The sequence below is a fragment of the Saccopteryx bilineata genome, chromosome 6, assembly GCF_036850765.1.
Source record: "Saccopteryx bilineata isolate mSacBil1 chromosome 6, mSacBil1_pri_phased_curated, whole genome shotgun sequence".
NCBI classification, from domain to species: domain Eukaryota; kingdom Metazoa; phylum Chordata; class Mammalia; order Chiroptera; family Emballonuridae; genus Saccopteryx; species Saccopteryx bilineata.
Genome location: NC_089495.1, coordinates 28627256 through 28645113, shown reverse-complemented (window position 1 = coordinate 28645113; position 17858 = coordinate 28627256). Strand labels below are relative to the sequence as shown.

At 38.7% G+C, this 17858-nt stretch overlaps 1 protein-coding gene across 1 annotated transcript in view; it reads right to left on the bottom strand.

Moving 5' to 3' along the window:
* KCNU1 (potassium calcium-activated channel subfamily U member 1) overlaps positions 1 to 17858 on the bottom strand; it is a 141643-nt gene that overhangs the window by 70703 nt on the left and 53082 nt on the right. The window contains exons 15-19 of the mRNA XM_066237500.1: positions 17682 to 17794; positions 17242 to 17310; positions 13681 to 13770; positions 13448 to 13545; positions 5754 to 5856 (exon numbers count right to left, since the gene is read on the bottom strand). Coding sequence (XP_066093597.1) covers positions 5754 to 5856; positions 13448 to 13545; positions 13681 to 13770; positions 17242 to 17310; positions 17682 to 17794 — 473 coding nt within the window. The remainder of the gene's footprint in view (positions 1 to 5753; positions 5857 to 13447; positions 13546 to 13680; positions 13771 to 17241; positions 17311 to 17681; positions 17795 to 17858) is intronic.

Here is a 17858-nt window from a genome sequence, read left to right as displayed (position 1 = left end):
ACCCAGCAAATCAATGGAAATTTCCATAACCACAAGTCCTAGGAGAATCTGACTTCATTTTTCTTAAGACCTGTCCACAGAATCACAACGAGGTTTCAAAAGGCCTTTGTCTCTCCTTTGTTACAGCCTCCTGGACTAGTCAAACAGACAGGGCGAGGACAGCTAGGGTAATGGAGGGATATGTTAAATTTTCTGTGGTGTTACTGTGATGCTCTTCTGAAGCCTGAAGCTTTTTTGTCTTCTACTTTCAAGTAATAATAATAAAATACTGTTTTTTAATTCAAGAACTTATTTATTCAATACATACTTGATAAGTTATTTCTACATGTGTTGTTTTGCTAACACTGTGGCACAGTGCTTCTCAGAAATCCAATGGTTGCCTAGGTAAGTACAAGACAAAACTAGGAAAGAGTTACTTAGAGTCTAAAGGAAAGTACCTACTCATTCTTTTGAAATTCTTATTCTCCTATAATTCTTACCACCCCAGCTCTTTTATCTGGGTTTGGAACTCAGGATCATTGTGCTTAAAAATATCATTTTTTTGTGTGTATGTGCAAGTCTATCTCTATCCCCAACCCCATATCTATTCCTGTAACTATATATGGATACATATTGTATTATTGTTTTCTTTGGACTTTGTATTGACACTTGGTAAAATGCTTACCAAACTTCATACCAGTGGTATGCTTTTGATTTTCTTGTTATGAAATATATTTTACTCAAATAGAAAAGTGTCTGCCTGCTGAGAGGAAAAGTCAATTTAAAAGTTTAAGATGACTGAAGAGGAAAAAAGTACCGGCTCAGGTCTCATACGATCAGTTTCTGTAGGAAGCTCAGACAGGATGTACGTGAAGAGAGAAGAACTGTCTACGGTAATTTATATCCAACATTCTGCCCTTGGATAGACCCTGGGAGGTGATCCTCACTAGAAGTTCAGACCTCACAGAAGCTAAAAGATGGCATTTCTCTCTCCGGACCATGGCGGCGAGGAGTTCAATAAGGTGTGTAGAGCTGAGAGTAAAAAAGGAAGAAGGGTCCTGTTTTATTCCTTAAGAGGTGTGTGTGTGTGTGTGTGTGTGTGTGTGTGTGTGTGTGTGTGTGTGTGGTGGAGGGGGGCATTATATTTAAAGTAAGAGGCCATAGAGACAGATGTCTCAGGAGTTGTGTGCCATAAATTACATAGGGCCAGAAGTGGGTGTGTCAGAAGAGAAACAAACCATTTCTCCCAGCTGGATGAATTTCTCCATGGCTTTAGGGTCAGCATACCGCTTATGCTAACATACTTCTGGCCTCAAAGAGGATATCCTGGCAGTCCCTCTGAATGGGCTATAGTTGGCTCAGAGACGGAAGACTGCCATGGTGTCAGTTGGGCTGGAAAGGTGCTGGGAAATGGCCAGAGAAGAAGCTGGAATTGTCCTGAAGAAGAGTGATCTGGAGAAGAAATGGCAAGCTCTGGGTGGACTTGGACGTGGCCAAGTGAATGAACCAGTGAGTGGCACTGCATTGTAGATTCTCACTGGAAACCTTATTGATGTGCTCCACTGAGCTGACAGTCTATAGGTGGGTGGGTAGTAGATAATGAAATTTGGAAGGTCTTAAACTTCAAACCCTCTCCCTCTGAATGTGAAAGTAACTGGTTGCAAAGCATAGAAATCTAAGAGCGAGGTAGATGTTGGCGGAGGGTGGGGGGTGTAGGGGAACAGAACGACTGTAACATGAACCACTTTTTATTTGCTCAAATTTATTGTGTTAAACACTACATAAAAAGTTAATGTTTTATCTTCTTCAATCCTCACAACACTTCAATTGTTTAGATTCTAATATTATTTCCGTTTTGCAGATGAGAAGCTTAAAGGCTAAAGAAAACAGTAATAATCTAGGACTCATGCCTCCTATAGTGACAATGCCCATAGCTTATGTTTGGGGCAACCTGACCTTTAAAGAGCTAAGGCTGGGTTGGATGTTAGAAAAGAGAGAGAGAGAGAAAAATAACATTTATGTTCTCTCTGGTATCTTTGAAAGAGCATGGAGAGTATAAAGCAGCTGATATTATAAAAATGACCTTAGCTATAAGTTTTACAAAGACATAATGGGAAGGGACGTTATGTGGGATAGTACGTGCAGATTTCAATCTATTCTATTAGAGTTGAATGAAGCAGACCCAGAGGGGGAAATGCTAGGGAAGGGCTGGGCTGCCCAAAGTAGACCAACCTTCCTATTAGAAACGGTTGCTTCTCCTGACCCAGATCTATCATGCACTGCTTAGAAATGTCTGTCTCTCCTTGTTTCACCAATTAGATATCTATCAATGTCTACTTGGTCTATAAACACCGACTTGTAAAAATACTGAATGACTTGATGCGATTATTATTATGGGTCAGTCACAACATAACACAAAACAGTTGTATCTACATCTTTTTCTTTTAATATATAATTAAAATCCATTTTACTAAAGAAGTGGATATTGAGAGAGAAGAGGAATAGAATAATAAATACTTGTGGAACAGGTAAATGGGCAGAATCTCCCTCACCTCACCCAAAGGAGGGTGAGCAGAATGAAGTTGAAAGTGGAGACAAGGGGGCTCTGGGAACGGTTGAGATGCATTTTTACTTATCATAAAATTGTGTGTAGGTCTAACATTATTACCCTGAAAAGGAAGAGGAAATACTCATCTTTTCTCATATTACATGACCCCTTGATTTAAGGACACAGAACTCAGGTGAATAGAACTAGTGTTTATTTATTCAACAACTATACATTCAACTACCATCTATTAAATAGACATTTGTGTGCTAGTATAAGATCCTAACTGCTATTTATAACATTGCTTATTCTATGGGAAAGCAGAGACACAAGGGATGCAACGAAATATTGGACTATAACTTTTGTATAAGTTAGAGCTGTCTGTATTGTTTCAAGTACTAAGAATAGAAAATTGCCGTTTCTGAACTGACCAGACAACCAGCTGGTGGCCTGAAGATTACATTTTTAAAAGCATTAAGCCCATTGCCAGCAAAACTATAAATAATACTATGCTAATTTTGGTATGTGAGTGTAATACTATTAACACATTAAAAAAATGGAACACAAATAGCACATATCGCGCATTTGGCGTTTTTTCCCCAATAATGCCTGTTTGTCTTTATTAAGCCATCAAGTTTATTTTATCACTCATTGTTGTTACCCAGGGCTTATCTATGCCAATTTGTTGGCTGGAGTTACCTTTGCCCTTTAAAAAAATAAAAATAAAAACAAAACAAAAACCACCTTATTCTATAGCACAAAGTGGGAGCAGGATCTGTCATTGATCCCATTGACACTGTACTTAAATCAAGTGAGCAAACCAACCCCACTGAAGAAGTATCTCAGAAATTCACAAATGCTACTGATCTGCCTAAGGGTATACCACTGTCTAATCAGCAGTATGGCCCTGATTAGTGTTGTTTCATGGGAACATATCTTGCTTTTAAATTAAGAGGTACAAGCAAATTAAACATCATTTTAAGAGATGAACCAGATGGGTAACTATCACTATCTCTCACCATATATAAAGCATATTCAGGGATCAGCCAGACAGATATAAGACTGATGGGCCCAATATGCAGATACGCTAGACTGAGTGGATCAATTCTTCTCTCAGATGTCTGCTTTAGATAATTTCCCTTATTTACCATAGACAATTGGGGAATTAAAGACAATGAAAAAAATACAAATAAGGTAAATTATTTTGTTTTTATAGCTGTGTTAAAGAATAGTGGGAAAAGTCAGTGAAACTGAATAGCTAAAATTACATTTAAGGATTTTCTGTGGCATGATTACCCATGAATTGCCAATCCTCTATCGTCACAGAGAAAATACAGCAGAGAATAAATGAAAGTATAAATAAATAGGGTTGGAGCAGTTTGTGTGTTATCACTCATCTTGTCTTTTATATTATGCAAATGATTTTCCAGTTTGAACAACTTTTGTAACAACTTTGCATTAACATAGATATCATGTGCACACAGTTATACACACATGCACAATATCAATAGCAAAGAATGTATTCTTAAGAAATCTGAGATGTTAAGTTTCATAGTACTCTACTGCAAATTCTTACTTCTCGTTCAGTCTAGCATACACAGAGGGCTCCATGTTTGTCCCACACCTTGCCCATGTCATATCCTTCAAAGGATCCTCTTCTACCTTCCCTTCCCAAATCCCATCTCCCACAGGAAATAATCCACCCAACCCTCCTTGACCTCTTTGTCCTTTAACTTTCTGTTAGAATTATCAATGTAGCACTTGAAGGAACACTGCCTTATTTGGCCTCTTACTGATTTTTTATGAGTCTATCTTATTTACCCAACTAGATTGTTTAGGAATTGTTGAAACACGATTTCTGTATCTACAACCTCAACAACACATTGCCTAGTTAGCACACAGAAGTATTCAATAAATACTACTTACCAACCATTTTTAAAGAAAAAAAAAAAGTCAGCAAATCCTAAAGCTAATCTGTAGTTGTTTTGTCATTAGGAATGAAGCAAAATATAAATTCACAAAACTCCATAGCTCTTTTCCTCTAAAACAGTTCTTTATCCTTTCTCACAGAGTGTCTTAGTTTCATAAAATCTTGATGGGCCCAATGTGCAGATGGCAAGGAAGGCAGACTAAAATTCTAGGACTTTTATATCCTTGAGCACACATGAAGTAGTGGCACCTTTGGTGGCTCAGACACTTAACCCCTACCTCACCTGCAGAAGAGGTACAGTGAAACCTCCGTTAAAGTGACCCATCAATCCACAATCCTTAAACAAAAGCATGAGTTTTAATTTATTAATGAAAGGGATGAATCAGAGCAAAACATGATTATGGATTTATTTCAAAATCCACATATTTGGAAGGCTCTGCACTTATTATATAGTCTAATTTTGTATACACCTTCCTAGATATAATAATTGATCATTACAATAACAAGGAATATGTAATAAGTATTTATACTCAGCCAGGAATCAAGAAAAGGGCATTAAATACCTAACCTCATTACAAAAAAACCTATAAAGAGTTTGTTACTATTATAGTTTTTAAAAATAACCAAACTAAGATACCTAGAAGTTAAACAACTTGCCCAAGATCACACAGCTTAGAGCCAGCTTCGAACTTCTTATGTAATGTCAGGGCACAACGACAATGCCTTCTGTTAATCAGTATTTAATGGTACACAGTCACATTCCTCAACCATTAAAGATTTTCTTGGTATAGGATAGCTACTAAACTGCAATGTTGCCAACATATTATAGAGTTATTCATAATAAAGTTTAGTGTAATAGAACTTTTAGATACCATCTATTTAAAATCACTAGACAGACCACCCTCCCCTCCAACCCTACATTCTAGCGAGTCAAGGTTTAATGTATTAAAGAGCTGTAAGGAAAAGGGGGGGGGGATTTACTGACTCTATTTTGCAGAGTCTGAAACAAAGGCAATCTCATCATCAATTTTTCAGTAATGGGGAATATATTCATAATTAAAAAAACGTTAGAAAATAGTTGAAATTTCACCCCAACCCACATTTCTAGAGTGCCTGACAGGTGATCTGAAAGAAACTGGGTACACTACTTTTGGTCATCATACGTATAAATTATTTCAGGATGGTTGGCAGAGGTATATTTGCTTAGTTTAGTGATAATAGGAGAATGACGTTAGTGAGAAACAATTCTACTGGTCAGAATAGCAGCTGACAGGGGCCAGAGTTCTCTGAGGCTCTTACCTGGTGGCAGAGCTCAAGTTGCTAGTCGTGCTTCGAACAGAATCCCTCATTGCTGTCCTTGGGAATTTCTTCAAGCTGTTGATCTTTATCATTATTTTTGCCTCTGCAATCACATAGCAAATCTTAGTGAGTTGGCATAATATCTATTCATAAGGGATGTTGGAGCTTTACTATTGGCTGAGTTATTTCTAGGCCCTTAACTAAGGAGAAGCTGGAGAATGTTAGCTACACACTAGTTCAAGGAGGATAAATTAGAGAAGACTCTGTGATTTCCTTCTATAGAAGTAAAAGTGGGTGGAAAATAATTGTGAGAATTTCAATACCATACAGAATGCTTAAAATAAGTGCCTATTGAGTTGATGCTGTATTTTTCTAATCTGTCACCTCCCATCTCACCCAAGAGCACTGTGTCTAGGTGGGGCCTAGAGCCACTGAAGGACTCAAAGAAAAAAACTCTACAAAGTCCCCTCCTCCATTCTGCAAATAGGGCTTGGGTTGTCATTCATTCTACTCAGATATTGCTTCTTTTTATTTTATTTTTCCTTCATGGCTTCCTTTATTATTAATTCTCAAAACGTTTATAAATTTCTAATGATGGAACACAAAAGTAATTTTTTTTTATCTGCATAAGAAGATAATACTGGGACTTCAGAGGGTGATTGTGAGGATAAACGCAAGAACGTTTGACATTGACTATTTAAATGAGCGACAGCACACTGCCCTGGGATGGGAAAAGCAGACCCAGCAGCCATCTCTTCTTCCTGCATCCACAGGCAGGTGCGCCGTCATGCCGTTCTTAGGCCAGAACCCTCAGTCCGCCTAGGAATCCTTTCAACACACATGGGAAGCTTTTATTGGTCAACTGGCACTTGGTATTATGTAAAAAGTAATATTCTAAAGGATAATTTGGAAGTTAAATGCTTCTCTTCCACTCTTTAAGGTCCCTGCATTATCTGCTTTCTGAATGGATTTATTATCTGCTTTCTGAAGTGAATCAGAAACGGAAAGGTTGTCTGAGAAGTTATCAAGGTGGGGACAAAGTAAAAGAGTATCCATCATCGCTACTCCCCCAACCCTACCCAAGCAGAGAAGAGAGGCATGGCCTTTTCCTCTTGTGTCAATTTAAGAATCATCTCCTGCAGTGAGACTACTCAGTATTGCACGTTAAACCCACATATCACCAGGCTTAAGAAAATGGCAGACAGAAAAAGCCGCAAGAAAATCTTGGCATCCCTCTTCTTTTGTTGTAATTCTTTCTGAACCATTCTAATCCATGGAAAATATCAACTGAGTCAAAACACAAAGAAGAGGGACATCCTTTGGACATGTGATTTGTTGGCTTATATCATCAGTAATTGCATCACACAGGTGTGCTAAGAGCCAGGTTTGGCATAAGATTGTTCTCTACCTGTAATCTTCAGAAGCCGCCACTTACACATGGAAGCTTGACAGTGGCTTTCAGGGTGACTGACGTTTCCTTATTTCATGGTTACCTTTTGCCCTGGGGGAATGGCCTGGGAAGGGAACATCTGAAGAAAAGTCTGAGTGAGAACTGAGTGTGTTACCAACTGTCAGTCTTTAAAGGCTAGCGGCTTAGTACATGTGATAGAAGCTGAGCTGTGGAATGCAAAAGGCAACATGCTCAAACTGGCTTAGGAACAACGGGACTTGCGGGAAGTCTCTGCTTTCTCAAAGCATAACTCTGCAGCCAACATTTGCCAGGTATTAAAAAAAGCCTGTATGAGGATTGGCAAAGTCTCTGGCTGTGTGCTGGCAGTCTGAAGGTAGAAGATGAATTGGCACACATGATCTCTTTTGATCTTTTCCAACTCTGAATTCTATAATCCTAATAAACTTCAAAAATAGTCTAACAGGGTTCTCTCTACCAAGGTGCACATAAGGCAGTTAAGAATAAGCGATGATCTATTGTTGCCCTTGTCCCTGGTTTAAGAAAAAGAATAAAATAAAAATGGGAAAACAAAGTCACTTCTCTTAAGGCAACAGATAAGTAACTGAAGTTTCTCCGATTTCCTTCTAAGACAGTTTGATCATTTTATTTATTCATATTTTTTATCTACTTAGCTATAGAGGACAGTGTGAAAGTAATTATTTTTTATATTTTAGACAAAAAAAAATGGAATTGATATTGGCTACCAATCTAACTGGATTGATAATGTCTTGCCACAGCTTACTATGACTTCTCTATGAATATTCTATAAAAGGTTTTTTTGTTTTTGTTTTTGTTTTTTGTATTTCTCTGAAGCTGGAAACGGGGAGAGACAGTCAGACAGACTCCCGCATGCGCCCGACCAGGATCCACCCGACACGCCCACCAGGGGCGATGCTCTGCCCACCAGGGGGCGATGCTCTGCCCCTCCGGGGCGTCGCTCTGCCGCGACCAGAGCCACTCCAGCGCCTGGGGCAGAGGCCAAGGAGCCATCCGCAGCGCCCGGGCCATCTTTTGCTCCAATGGAGCCTCGGCTGCGGGAGGGAAAGAGAGAGACAGAGAGGAAGGGGGGGGGGGAGAAGCAAATGGGCGCTTCTCCTATGTGCCCTGGCTGGGAATCGAACCCGGGTCCCCCGCACGCCAGGCCGACGCTCCACCGCTGAGCCAACTGGCCAGGGCCTATAAAAGATTTTTGAATAAAGCACTGGACATCAAAAAAGACATGGCATCTCAGACCTGTGAATGACTGACAAAAAGTGAACGTCTTCTACATGGCCAATGTTATAATTATCCTTTTCTCTTCTTTAAGAGTTGATTTCCTTGAAAGCTACATGCAAACATTTTCCTTTCCTGGCACAGATGATAAGACTTCAGGTTAAGACATGCCTTATATATGACTTCCATATGGATAGCAATAACTCTACTCTTGTCTCTCTTAAGAAATCTTATCATATGTTCAAATGAGGGAAACTAATTTCTGTATTATGTGGGTAATTCTGAATTTTCTCCAATTTCCTAAAAAGCTGATTTGTTGCAATTATTTACAAAAGTTTATATTTAGCAATCACTGTGACACACTTAAACAGTGGTATTGTGTATCCTGGATGAGAACCACTGCTCGTTGGAGCTGAAGGACCAGCACGACAACAGATCAAGCCAATGCCTTAGTCCTGCAAATGTAAGGATACAATTCTTCCACTTCTTTCTTTTCTTTTTTTCTTTTTTGTATTTTTCTGAAGTGAGAAGTGGAGGGAGGGGGAGGCAGACAGACTTCCGCAGCATGGGCCGGACAAGGATCCACCCAGCATGCCCACCAGGGGGTGATGCTCTGCCCCTCTGGGGCATTGCTCCACTACAATCAGAGCCATTCTATCCCCTGAGAAGGAGGCCAGGGAGCCATCCTCAAAGTCCAGGCCAACTTTGCACCAACTTTGCTCTAGTGGAGCCTTGGCTGCAGGAGAGAAAGAGAAAGACAGAGAGAACAAAGAGAGGAAAGGGTGGAGAAACAGATGGGTGCTTATCCTGTGTTCCTTGGCAGGGAATCGAACCCGAGACTTCCACACGCTGGGCCGATGCTCTACTGCTGAACCAATGGGCCAGGGCCCACTTATTTCTTCATATATATACTCATTCATGATCCGAACTTGATTCTATGAAAATTATTATCACCATAAAAAATGTCAGGATTTGACATGAAAAGAGGCTAGATCCACTAGATCCAGGGAAATCATCTGGAAAACTGCTGTAATCATTGGAATGAGAAATAAAGGGGGTCACAGCTGAGGTGGAAAGGGACAATAAAGACCAAAGAATGTAGAGCCCCATAGTCAAGTAAAGGATTAGAAAGAACAAGAACTACTTTTGTGAATATAGGAATTCAGGATATTTCTGTATGTTCATTGTAGACTTATTACCAAATTGCTTTCCTTTTTATTGGAATTCAGTAGATATGTGATCATGAGCCTGCTGTGGAGAAGAGTCATACAGAAACATCTTCTCTCTCTCCTACGTAAGGCCCTTGGTACAGGAGGAGAGCTCTGACTGGACTTCAGAGCTGCTTAGGTAAAACAATCTAGGGAGGTGAGCTGGCAGAGTCATTAGGGAACATTGGCTGGGTGACTCCTTTCTTAAAAGGAGTTAATTAATCTTGGATGTTTATGAAAAAGAAGTGACCCAGTGCCTAACCTAAAGAAAACTGTAAAGTAAGGTAAATTCAATTTTGGGGCCACCTATTCAAACCACTTCTAATTCTCTTACACCCTCTTTCCCAGTTCATCTTCAGAATTCCCTCTCTTTTAGGTGTGACTCCATCACAAAAATGAGCATTCCAATGAGAACTCTAAAACAGTGCTCAGGGGTGAGGGACAGGGGTATTTTCCCACACTTTCCTGAGGGCTATTTTCACACTGCCCAGTCCTTCCACTCCATCACACAGGAAGATTCTTACGTGCTCCTCTTTGCCTTGGTTGAGGACCACTTCTCTAAAACCTTAGGCATTAGAGATTTCCATGGTGAACTAGCAGGCAGAGAACTCTACAGTTGGCATTAGGAAAGTTCCTGCCTAATAAACTTATCTAACTTACACAGAAAAGCAGAAAGACATTATTCCTGCTCTGAAGACTAGACCTCTCAGTCTTCATGTTCTTTTCTCTTCTCCGCAGAGAATACCAAGGAATGGGTTAAAATAAGTATATATAATCTACTAGAAGTTCTCTGCCAATTTTTATTTCATTTGTATATCATTGACTAGAAAAATATGATTCTTTTCATGTTCCCATATCAGTGGTCAGCAAACTCATCAGTCAACAGAGCCAAATATCAACAGTACAACGATTGAAATTTCTTTTGAGAGCCAAATGTTTTAAACTTAAACGACATAGGTAGGTACATTCCTTATCGAGGTAGTGCCCGCACGTGGTATTTTGTGGAAGAATCACACTCAAGGAGCCAAATAGCCGCATGTGGCTCACCAGCCTCGGTTTGCCAACCACTGCCATAGGTAATATGATAATTAACATATATGTAGTACTTACCATTAACCAAGCACTAGTCTTAATGCTTTTTATATTAATATAATTTGTATACTTTTATATACTAATATTCTCACTTAATCTTCTGAGGTATCAAAATTTTATAGAAATATGAAGCATAAAGAGACCTTAAATAATTTGCTTTAAGTCACACAGCTAAGAAGTAAGTGATCATGGCCATGGCCAGTTGACTCAGTGGTAGAGTGTCTGCCCAGAATGTGAGAGTTCTGGGTTCAATTCCTAGTCAGGGCACACAGGAGAAGTGACCATCTGCTTCTCCATCCCTACCTACCCCTCTCACTTTCTCTCTTTCTTTCTCTCTCTCTCTTTTCCCCTCTTACAGCCATGGCTCGATTGGAGAGAGTTGGCTCTGTGTACTGAGGATGGCTCCATGGCCTCACCTTAGGCGCTAAGAAGAGCTTGGTTGCTGAGCAACAGAACAATGCCCCAGATGGGCAAAGCATCACCCCCTATTGAATTTGCCAGGTGAATCCCAGTTGGGGTATATGTGGGATTCTGTCTCTCTACCTTCCCTCTTTTCACTGAATAAAATAAGAAGAAAAAAGAAGTGATCGATGTTGAATCCATATTCTAACCACTACACCTTGCTGCCTCTCTAAAACTTTAGATTATGAACTTAAGTGGAAAACCTCTAATGTGGTTTAGTTTAGAAAACTTAATCAAAGGGAGAAGAATTACTAATCATAAAATATCACAGTTATTTTCAACCTTTTATATCTCATGGCACACATAAACTAATTACTAAAATCCTGCGGCTTTTTAATTTTATTTTATTTTGCCAATTTGACAAAAAAAAAGTAGGTATAATTTAAATTCACTCATACTAGATGGCTACTGTTGTATTGGTGGCTGAAAAAAAATTTTAATACAATCTAAAGGAAAAGAGGTCAGTGTCTCTGACTAAATAGTCAGGTATTACATCTTTTTAAAAATTCTTGCTGCACACTGATTGAAAATCGCTGGAATATCAGAATGTCAAAGGGCCATAGAGGTGATAAGTTCCCAGTTTGGAAATCATGACACCAAGACCCTGAAAGTAATGTGTTTTTTTTTCCTAAACCACAGCTAATGAGTAATACAGCTATGGTCAGAATTCAAGTCCTTTGAATTTTCATTTGGTATAGTAGGTGGAACAAATTGATGGGACCCAGAAAACGTAATTACCTCATGATTATCTCATGAAAATGATATTTGTTTGAAGGGAGTAAACTGGGGACACCTTTTACTTGGCTCTGAAACATGAAATAGTCAACCTGGAATTTGTACTAATCCGAAGTCAGTAAGGGATCTATTTCGGCATCCATTGGTAAATTCCTAAGTCCTGTTTTGAAAGTTAATCCTCTGGGACAATTTCCAGATATTATTATGACTTTTAAATCTATAAGGCCAAACAGTCAGCTTCTACAATGATGTACTTCTTGGCACATTTTGGCTAGAACTAACTCTCCAGATTCAAATTCACACTCAACTCTACACTAGCTGTCAGAGCAGTGAGCATTTCATGGTACTCTGCTGCCATCATCTGGCAAACTGAAGTCAAGAACAGCTGGCTCATTGGCTGTTATTTAAGAATCTTGATACTAGATAGTTTCCCCAATCCAGTGAGATAATATTGGTAGGAGCAGTGACTGAGGATCAGTATAGAGCAGGAAGAAGAAATAATTCTATCATGAGAAGAATAAAAAATTCTGAGAAACGTGGTAACTACATCGAAGCTCAAACATTAGATTGTAAATTGAAAGTCTTACTAATTTATTCCTTTGACACTATAAAACACATGCCATAGAAGTGGGTGAAAGTGGCATATATACTAATATGAAGGCAGAGCCTTCTCTTTGAACACTAATATTTCCATTCTTATATTAGAACAACTTCCTGCTTTAAAATATTTACAGTAAAACTACACTAAAATGTCAGCTAAATAAAGGGGTGATTATTCATTTTTATAAAACTGTTTTGTTTTGCAAAATGACTGATGATAGTACAAGCATATGAGTGTGTATAATTTGCCAATGTTTTATTTGTACGTGGTATTTGTAGGGATGTGTCTACTGCATGAAACCATATTAAATGTTCATATAGTATAAAGAAATGTATAATGAAATGATAAATTTAACATTTTTTTCCTTCTTATTCACACCTTTTTTTCTCCCATTTAGTCAGCCTCATCTATTGCCTCAATAAAGATTCATATTATTACAGAATTCAAAAAGAGTCAATGTTTAACTTTTGAATCCAAAATAGGGTCTTATGCCCGTTTATTTAAAAATACTCTTCTGACTGAAGCATTCCAGGAACCTATACAGGAATAGTTTATTCTTTCCAATGCCCATAACTGTCCTAAGTTCTCAAGGGAAAATGGAAAGATTCAGAGAAAATGAAGACAGGGTGAAGACAGAGTCTTTCATCTTGCAGGTAGAACGGCAGCAGGAGAAGCTCCATGCACCTGCTCCTCGGTTATTCTCCTTTAGAACTCATTTACCTGGCCTGTGAACGAGCTGCACTAGATAACTACTCAGGTTGCTTTCAGAGCTAAACGATGGATTCAGGTCTTGTATGCCCAGTGGGGAAATGTCTGCCACTTCTTGGCCAAGTTCAAATGGGCATTGTCCTTTAAGAGGATGGAACCTCTCCTCTTTCCTTGGCCACAGCCCCAGAAGCTGGGCTGAGAACAGCCAGATATAAAGTGCAGTTACCTGTGAAGTATCGGCTGTTCTTGCTTTTGCAGTTACATTTTTCAATTAGCTCAGGAGAATGCACATCACTGTGACAGGTGGCACAGTAAAAGAAGGCTCTGGACAATGAAAGCAAATCAAGAATGACTTATGTGAAGCTTAACACTAGGGAAGCATGGTGCTGACTCAGACTACCCGCCATTAAGTTGTACGTCCTTTAGGACTTTCTCCCCATAAAGTAATAAAAAAATTACCTTCTGACTTTCCTTGCAGATTCAGCAATAAAGAAACCTAATGTGTTCTTATGCAACTTAAACTCCGCAGGTGGATTTAACAATAGGCCACTAGAGACAAAAATAAATAATAAAAATACAGTCATTTTCCCCTCCAATATCTGTGCCAATATTTGATGTGTCTTTCTGTCATAATCAGTGGATTCTCTAAGTTGCAAAGTTAATAGGACTCAATTCCTTTTTACTGCTAAACATGGTAGAAAATGTGAATTTGACTATATTTAATACTCTGATTGCTGCTAGATATGCAGAGGAACGCCATGGTCATAACACGATTGCTGAGCTGCATACACACTGAGCTAAGGGTAAGCTCTTCCTTGGACAGTGCCCTGAATCTGAGATGGTCAAACCAGCTCAAACATATGAAGCCTTGATGGTTTAGGCTACCCGTTGCCATGTAAGTCAAGGCCACACCCTTGCTAGAGTTCCTAATGGTGTTCATCCGTAGGCTACTTAACCTTTAAAATTAAATTACGTTTATTAATCAACGGGGTTCAAAAGTTCCTTTTGTTTGCCTACACATTTTTTTTTTTTACTTCATTTTTGTCTCCAAATTGCAAGATTTCTGAGTAGGAACTACTTGAATTCTTTTTATTTCTACATTACTTGAACATTCTTATTTTTAATTATTTTATGATTCGTGTGTTTGAAATGCTGTCTTATAAATTTCATTTGTGATACACCTTGATGCAGTACTCTGTTGTGACTATTTGAGTTTCTCATATTTCTCCCTATGTTATCAGATAACCTGGGTTGTTTTTTTTTTTTTTTAGACTTCCAGTACGATAAGGTCTTATAACCCTACAACTCTTCGCACTTCATTTGTGGATAATGACAGTATTCCTTTCCTCCTTTAAAACACACTCCTTTTATATTCTCATTGAAAAGAGGTTAAATCTTAATTCTGGCAAAGCTTATTCTGCTGTGAGGGTACTCCCAAATGACTTGCAAGTGTCAGAGCCTTACAAAAATAAAAGGCTTGCACAACAAAAACTCTTCAGCCCAATGTCAAGACTAGAAAGCTGCTGAATAGCTATGTTCAGGTAGATTATTACTTGAGACATTGGATGGCATTTTCTGAATATTTACTGACTGATATTAATAAGTGGAATGATTGTGTTTACTGAAAAAGAGAAAGAACATGGATTTGTGCCTCTGACCCCAAATATCATTGCTTAATGTTCACTAGCTCACAAGCATAAACTTAGTAGTATCTTTAGATCTCTTTTTTTTTTTTTTATAAGGGCTGGTCCTCTGAACTCTTAATAAATATTGAGTTACGAAGACACTGTCATGATTAATACCTCTGGTTGCATTTGAAAAAAGAGGTGAACCTTTGAAGATTTTTCTGAACTGATATTATTGCTTAATTCCTCTTCTCATTAATCATAGCCAGTTGCTTTATTAGAGAATGTTCGTGGCTGGAACAATCTCAGAATATTATCTAACTGGGTCAGGTCCAACTTTATCTCTTAGCAGGTGACAAATTATTCTTTAAGATAAATCTTTATGATTATCCAGGGGTTGTGCAAGTCTGAGGTATGTTCAAGTGTATCAATTAGAAGAGAAAATAAAAGGTGAGAAAAAAGGTTTTCCACCAGTTTTTCAATATACTTGCCTAAAGCCTGCCACTGAGGTGCCCTATTTTTCTTTCTCTTATATATGACTATGGCGGATTCCAGACAACTTGGGGATCAGAAGTGCAGCCCCCAGAGCCAGACTGAGTACAGACTCTGTCTTTGCCACTTGGGAGTAGTATGAGCTTGGGGAAATTAGCTGGCCTTTCTTGACCTCAACCCTCTCCTCTGTGAAACGGAACAAATAACTGTGCACATCTTACACCACTATTGTGAGGATTCAAGAGTTAATAATGTAAGTAAAGTGCTTACAGAGCTGTAGGTCGTGAACTAGCAATCAAGGATGAGATTGCTATTAGCAGTATCTATGTGAAATCAGGATCTAATTCCTTTGCTCAACCTGACTTATTGGCTAGAAACCAAAGTTAAATCTGTGTTAGAGCAAGTTCCTCTGTCATTGTGGATGGATGTGTGCTAGATATTAAACAGCACTGGGGCCTCTCAAATGTGTGTAGATATTAGTTGCTTACCAGGTATTTGTGTTTCTGGCCTATGATGTCCTGATAGTTATTCTAATACTGTTTATAGAATTCTTGGGTGTCAGAATTGAAAAACACCTTAAAAGCATTTGGCCCAGTAGTTGTGAAATGCCAGTGAATAAACTGAATACATATATCATGAAGACAAAAAATTCATAGGCCCCACCCTTGGAGATTTTGATTTTGTAAAGAGGTGAGGTTCTGGAATCTATATGTTTGTAAAACTTTGCATATAATTCTGATGCATACTCGGGTTGTGGAAAGTCAAAAAGATGCTAAAACTTGATCAAGGTTTGGGCCAGTCTGAAACCCAAACTGCCCAATTTAGTTTTAGATTTTGAGATCTTCTGGAGTATGGCAGGATTGCTAATAGAATTTAGTCAGCCAGACAATACTAGTTGTTATTCTCTTCTTAACCACTTGCTTTGCAAGGTACCTGACTGATTTCTTTTGCCCAGATTCCTTCAGCACGCTCTCTACTTGCACAGAACTGTTGTTCATTCCAACCTTTCATATAAAGTCATTCCTTTGTAGTCTGTATGCTGTCACTCAAAATTATTGAATTGTGACTATTTCCCTGTAATTTCAGGGTTCCTGGTAATGTCAATTTAGAGCTGTAAGGGGTCTCTGATGTTAATTAACATAAGTTCTTCACTTCACAGATGATGCACACTTTGCCAAGGCGACTGGGCTAGCAAATCATAAACAAGACTAGAACCTAGTGTATTCATTCTAATTTAATTTAAGTTAGTTTTGCACTAAAAACCTACATAAGCCAACATCTTTCTTGTTCCCATGCATTTAAGACGCTTCCCTTTATTTTTCATTATCTTTTCTAATATAGCATTGGAGCTGATTCTCTATTTGTCCTAAAATTTATTTTGAATACATGATAACTTCTCATATTATCCAGTTGGGTTCTCAGGAAATGCTGATGTTATCTCTTTCTTTCAGCTCCCTTACTAACAGGAGAGTTTATCTAGCTTGCCATTCAAATTTCCATTTTGCCATATTTTGCAGATTTGTCTCTAAGATTAGAGTTTGTGAGAATATCTTTATCATAAACAATTCTATTTCATAGTACGGTTTCATGATCAAGAGTTGGTAATATATTAAGAGGAACAGATCTGAGAAGGTGGTCATTTCTTCTCTCTTCTGCTGATGAGAATTAAGGCGGGGTCATTGGAAAAAAGGTAAAGCACCTGTCCACACTTTAAGGTGACTATTCTAACCCCAATAATTAGAGATAATACTAAATGCCCCATAGCACCCTGAGTGCCCAATAGCCTGGCTCTCAACAAATGGCAGAAAGCTTAGTCGTGACTATATGTCTGGAAAAGTCTTAATCATAAAGATTTTCCTCAAAAAAAAAAAAAAACTGAAGAGGTTCAAAGCCAGATTGATACCTGTGACAGGAAAACATGCACTTCTGTTCGACGGCTATCAATAAGAGGTGCAGTTTCACAAAGCAGAGCCTGGGGAGGAAGACAAGCAGTTGTGAGGAAAGGGGAAACAGCAGGGCATGACTCACAATACTACGACTAGCACTTTGAGCTCTGCACCTGGGAGAAGAACTCCAAACTCCAGACCTTCCAAACCTGGAATTCCCACTTGTAAATGAATGCATCCTAAAGTAACTCATAGACAGCATGCCACCTGGGACAGAGATAAAACTGTCCCACAACTTTGAGGTTGCAGAGAGTCAGACTTACTCATTCTTATATTTTACGGTCTTTTATCTTCAGTACCTGCCGTGGAACCTGGCCTACAGAAATACCGTCCATGAACATTGCTGAGAGACTGTCACTGCATGAAAAAAATGAGGAAAATAATTCTTTTAACATACCGGGAAACTTCAGGAAAAGTCATTCCAGTGAAGTCATCAGAGAGACGTTGAGTCAAGATTTTGTTCTTCAGGCCACTTAAAAAAATTTTTTTCCAGGGCTCTTTAAGAACAACCTGTAATATACAATCATGCCACATGAAGCACTTGACATGGAATATAGGATGCTGTAATTCAAGT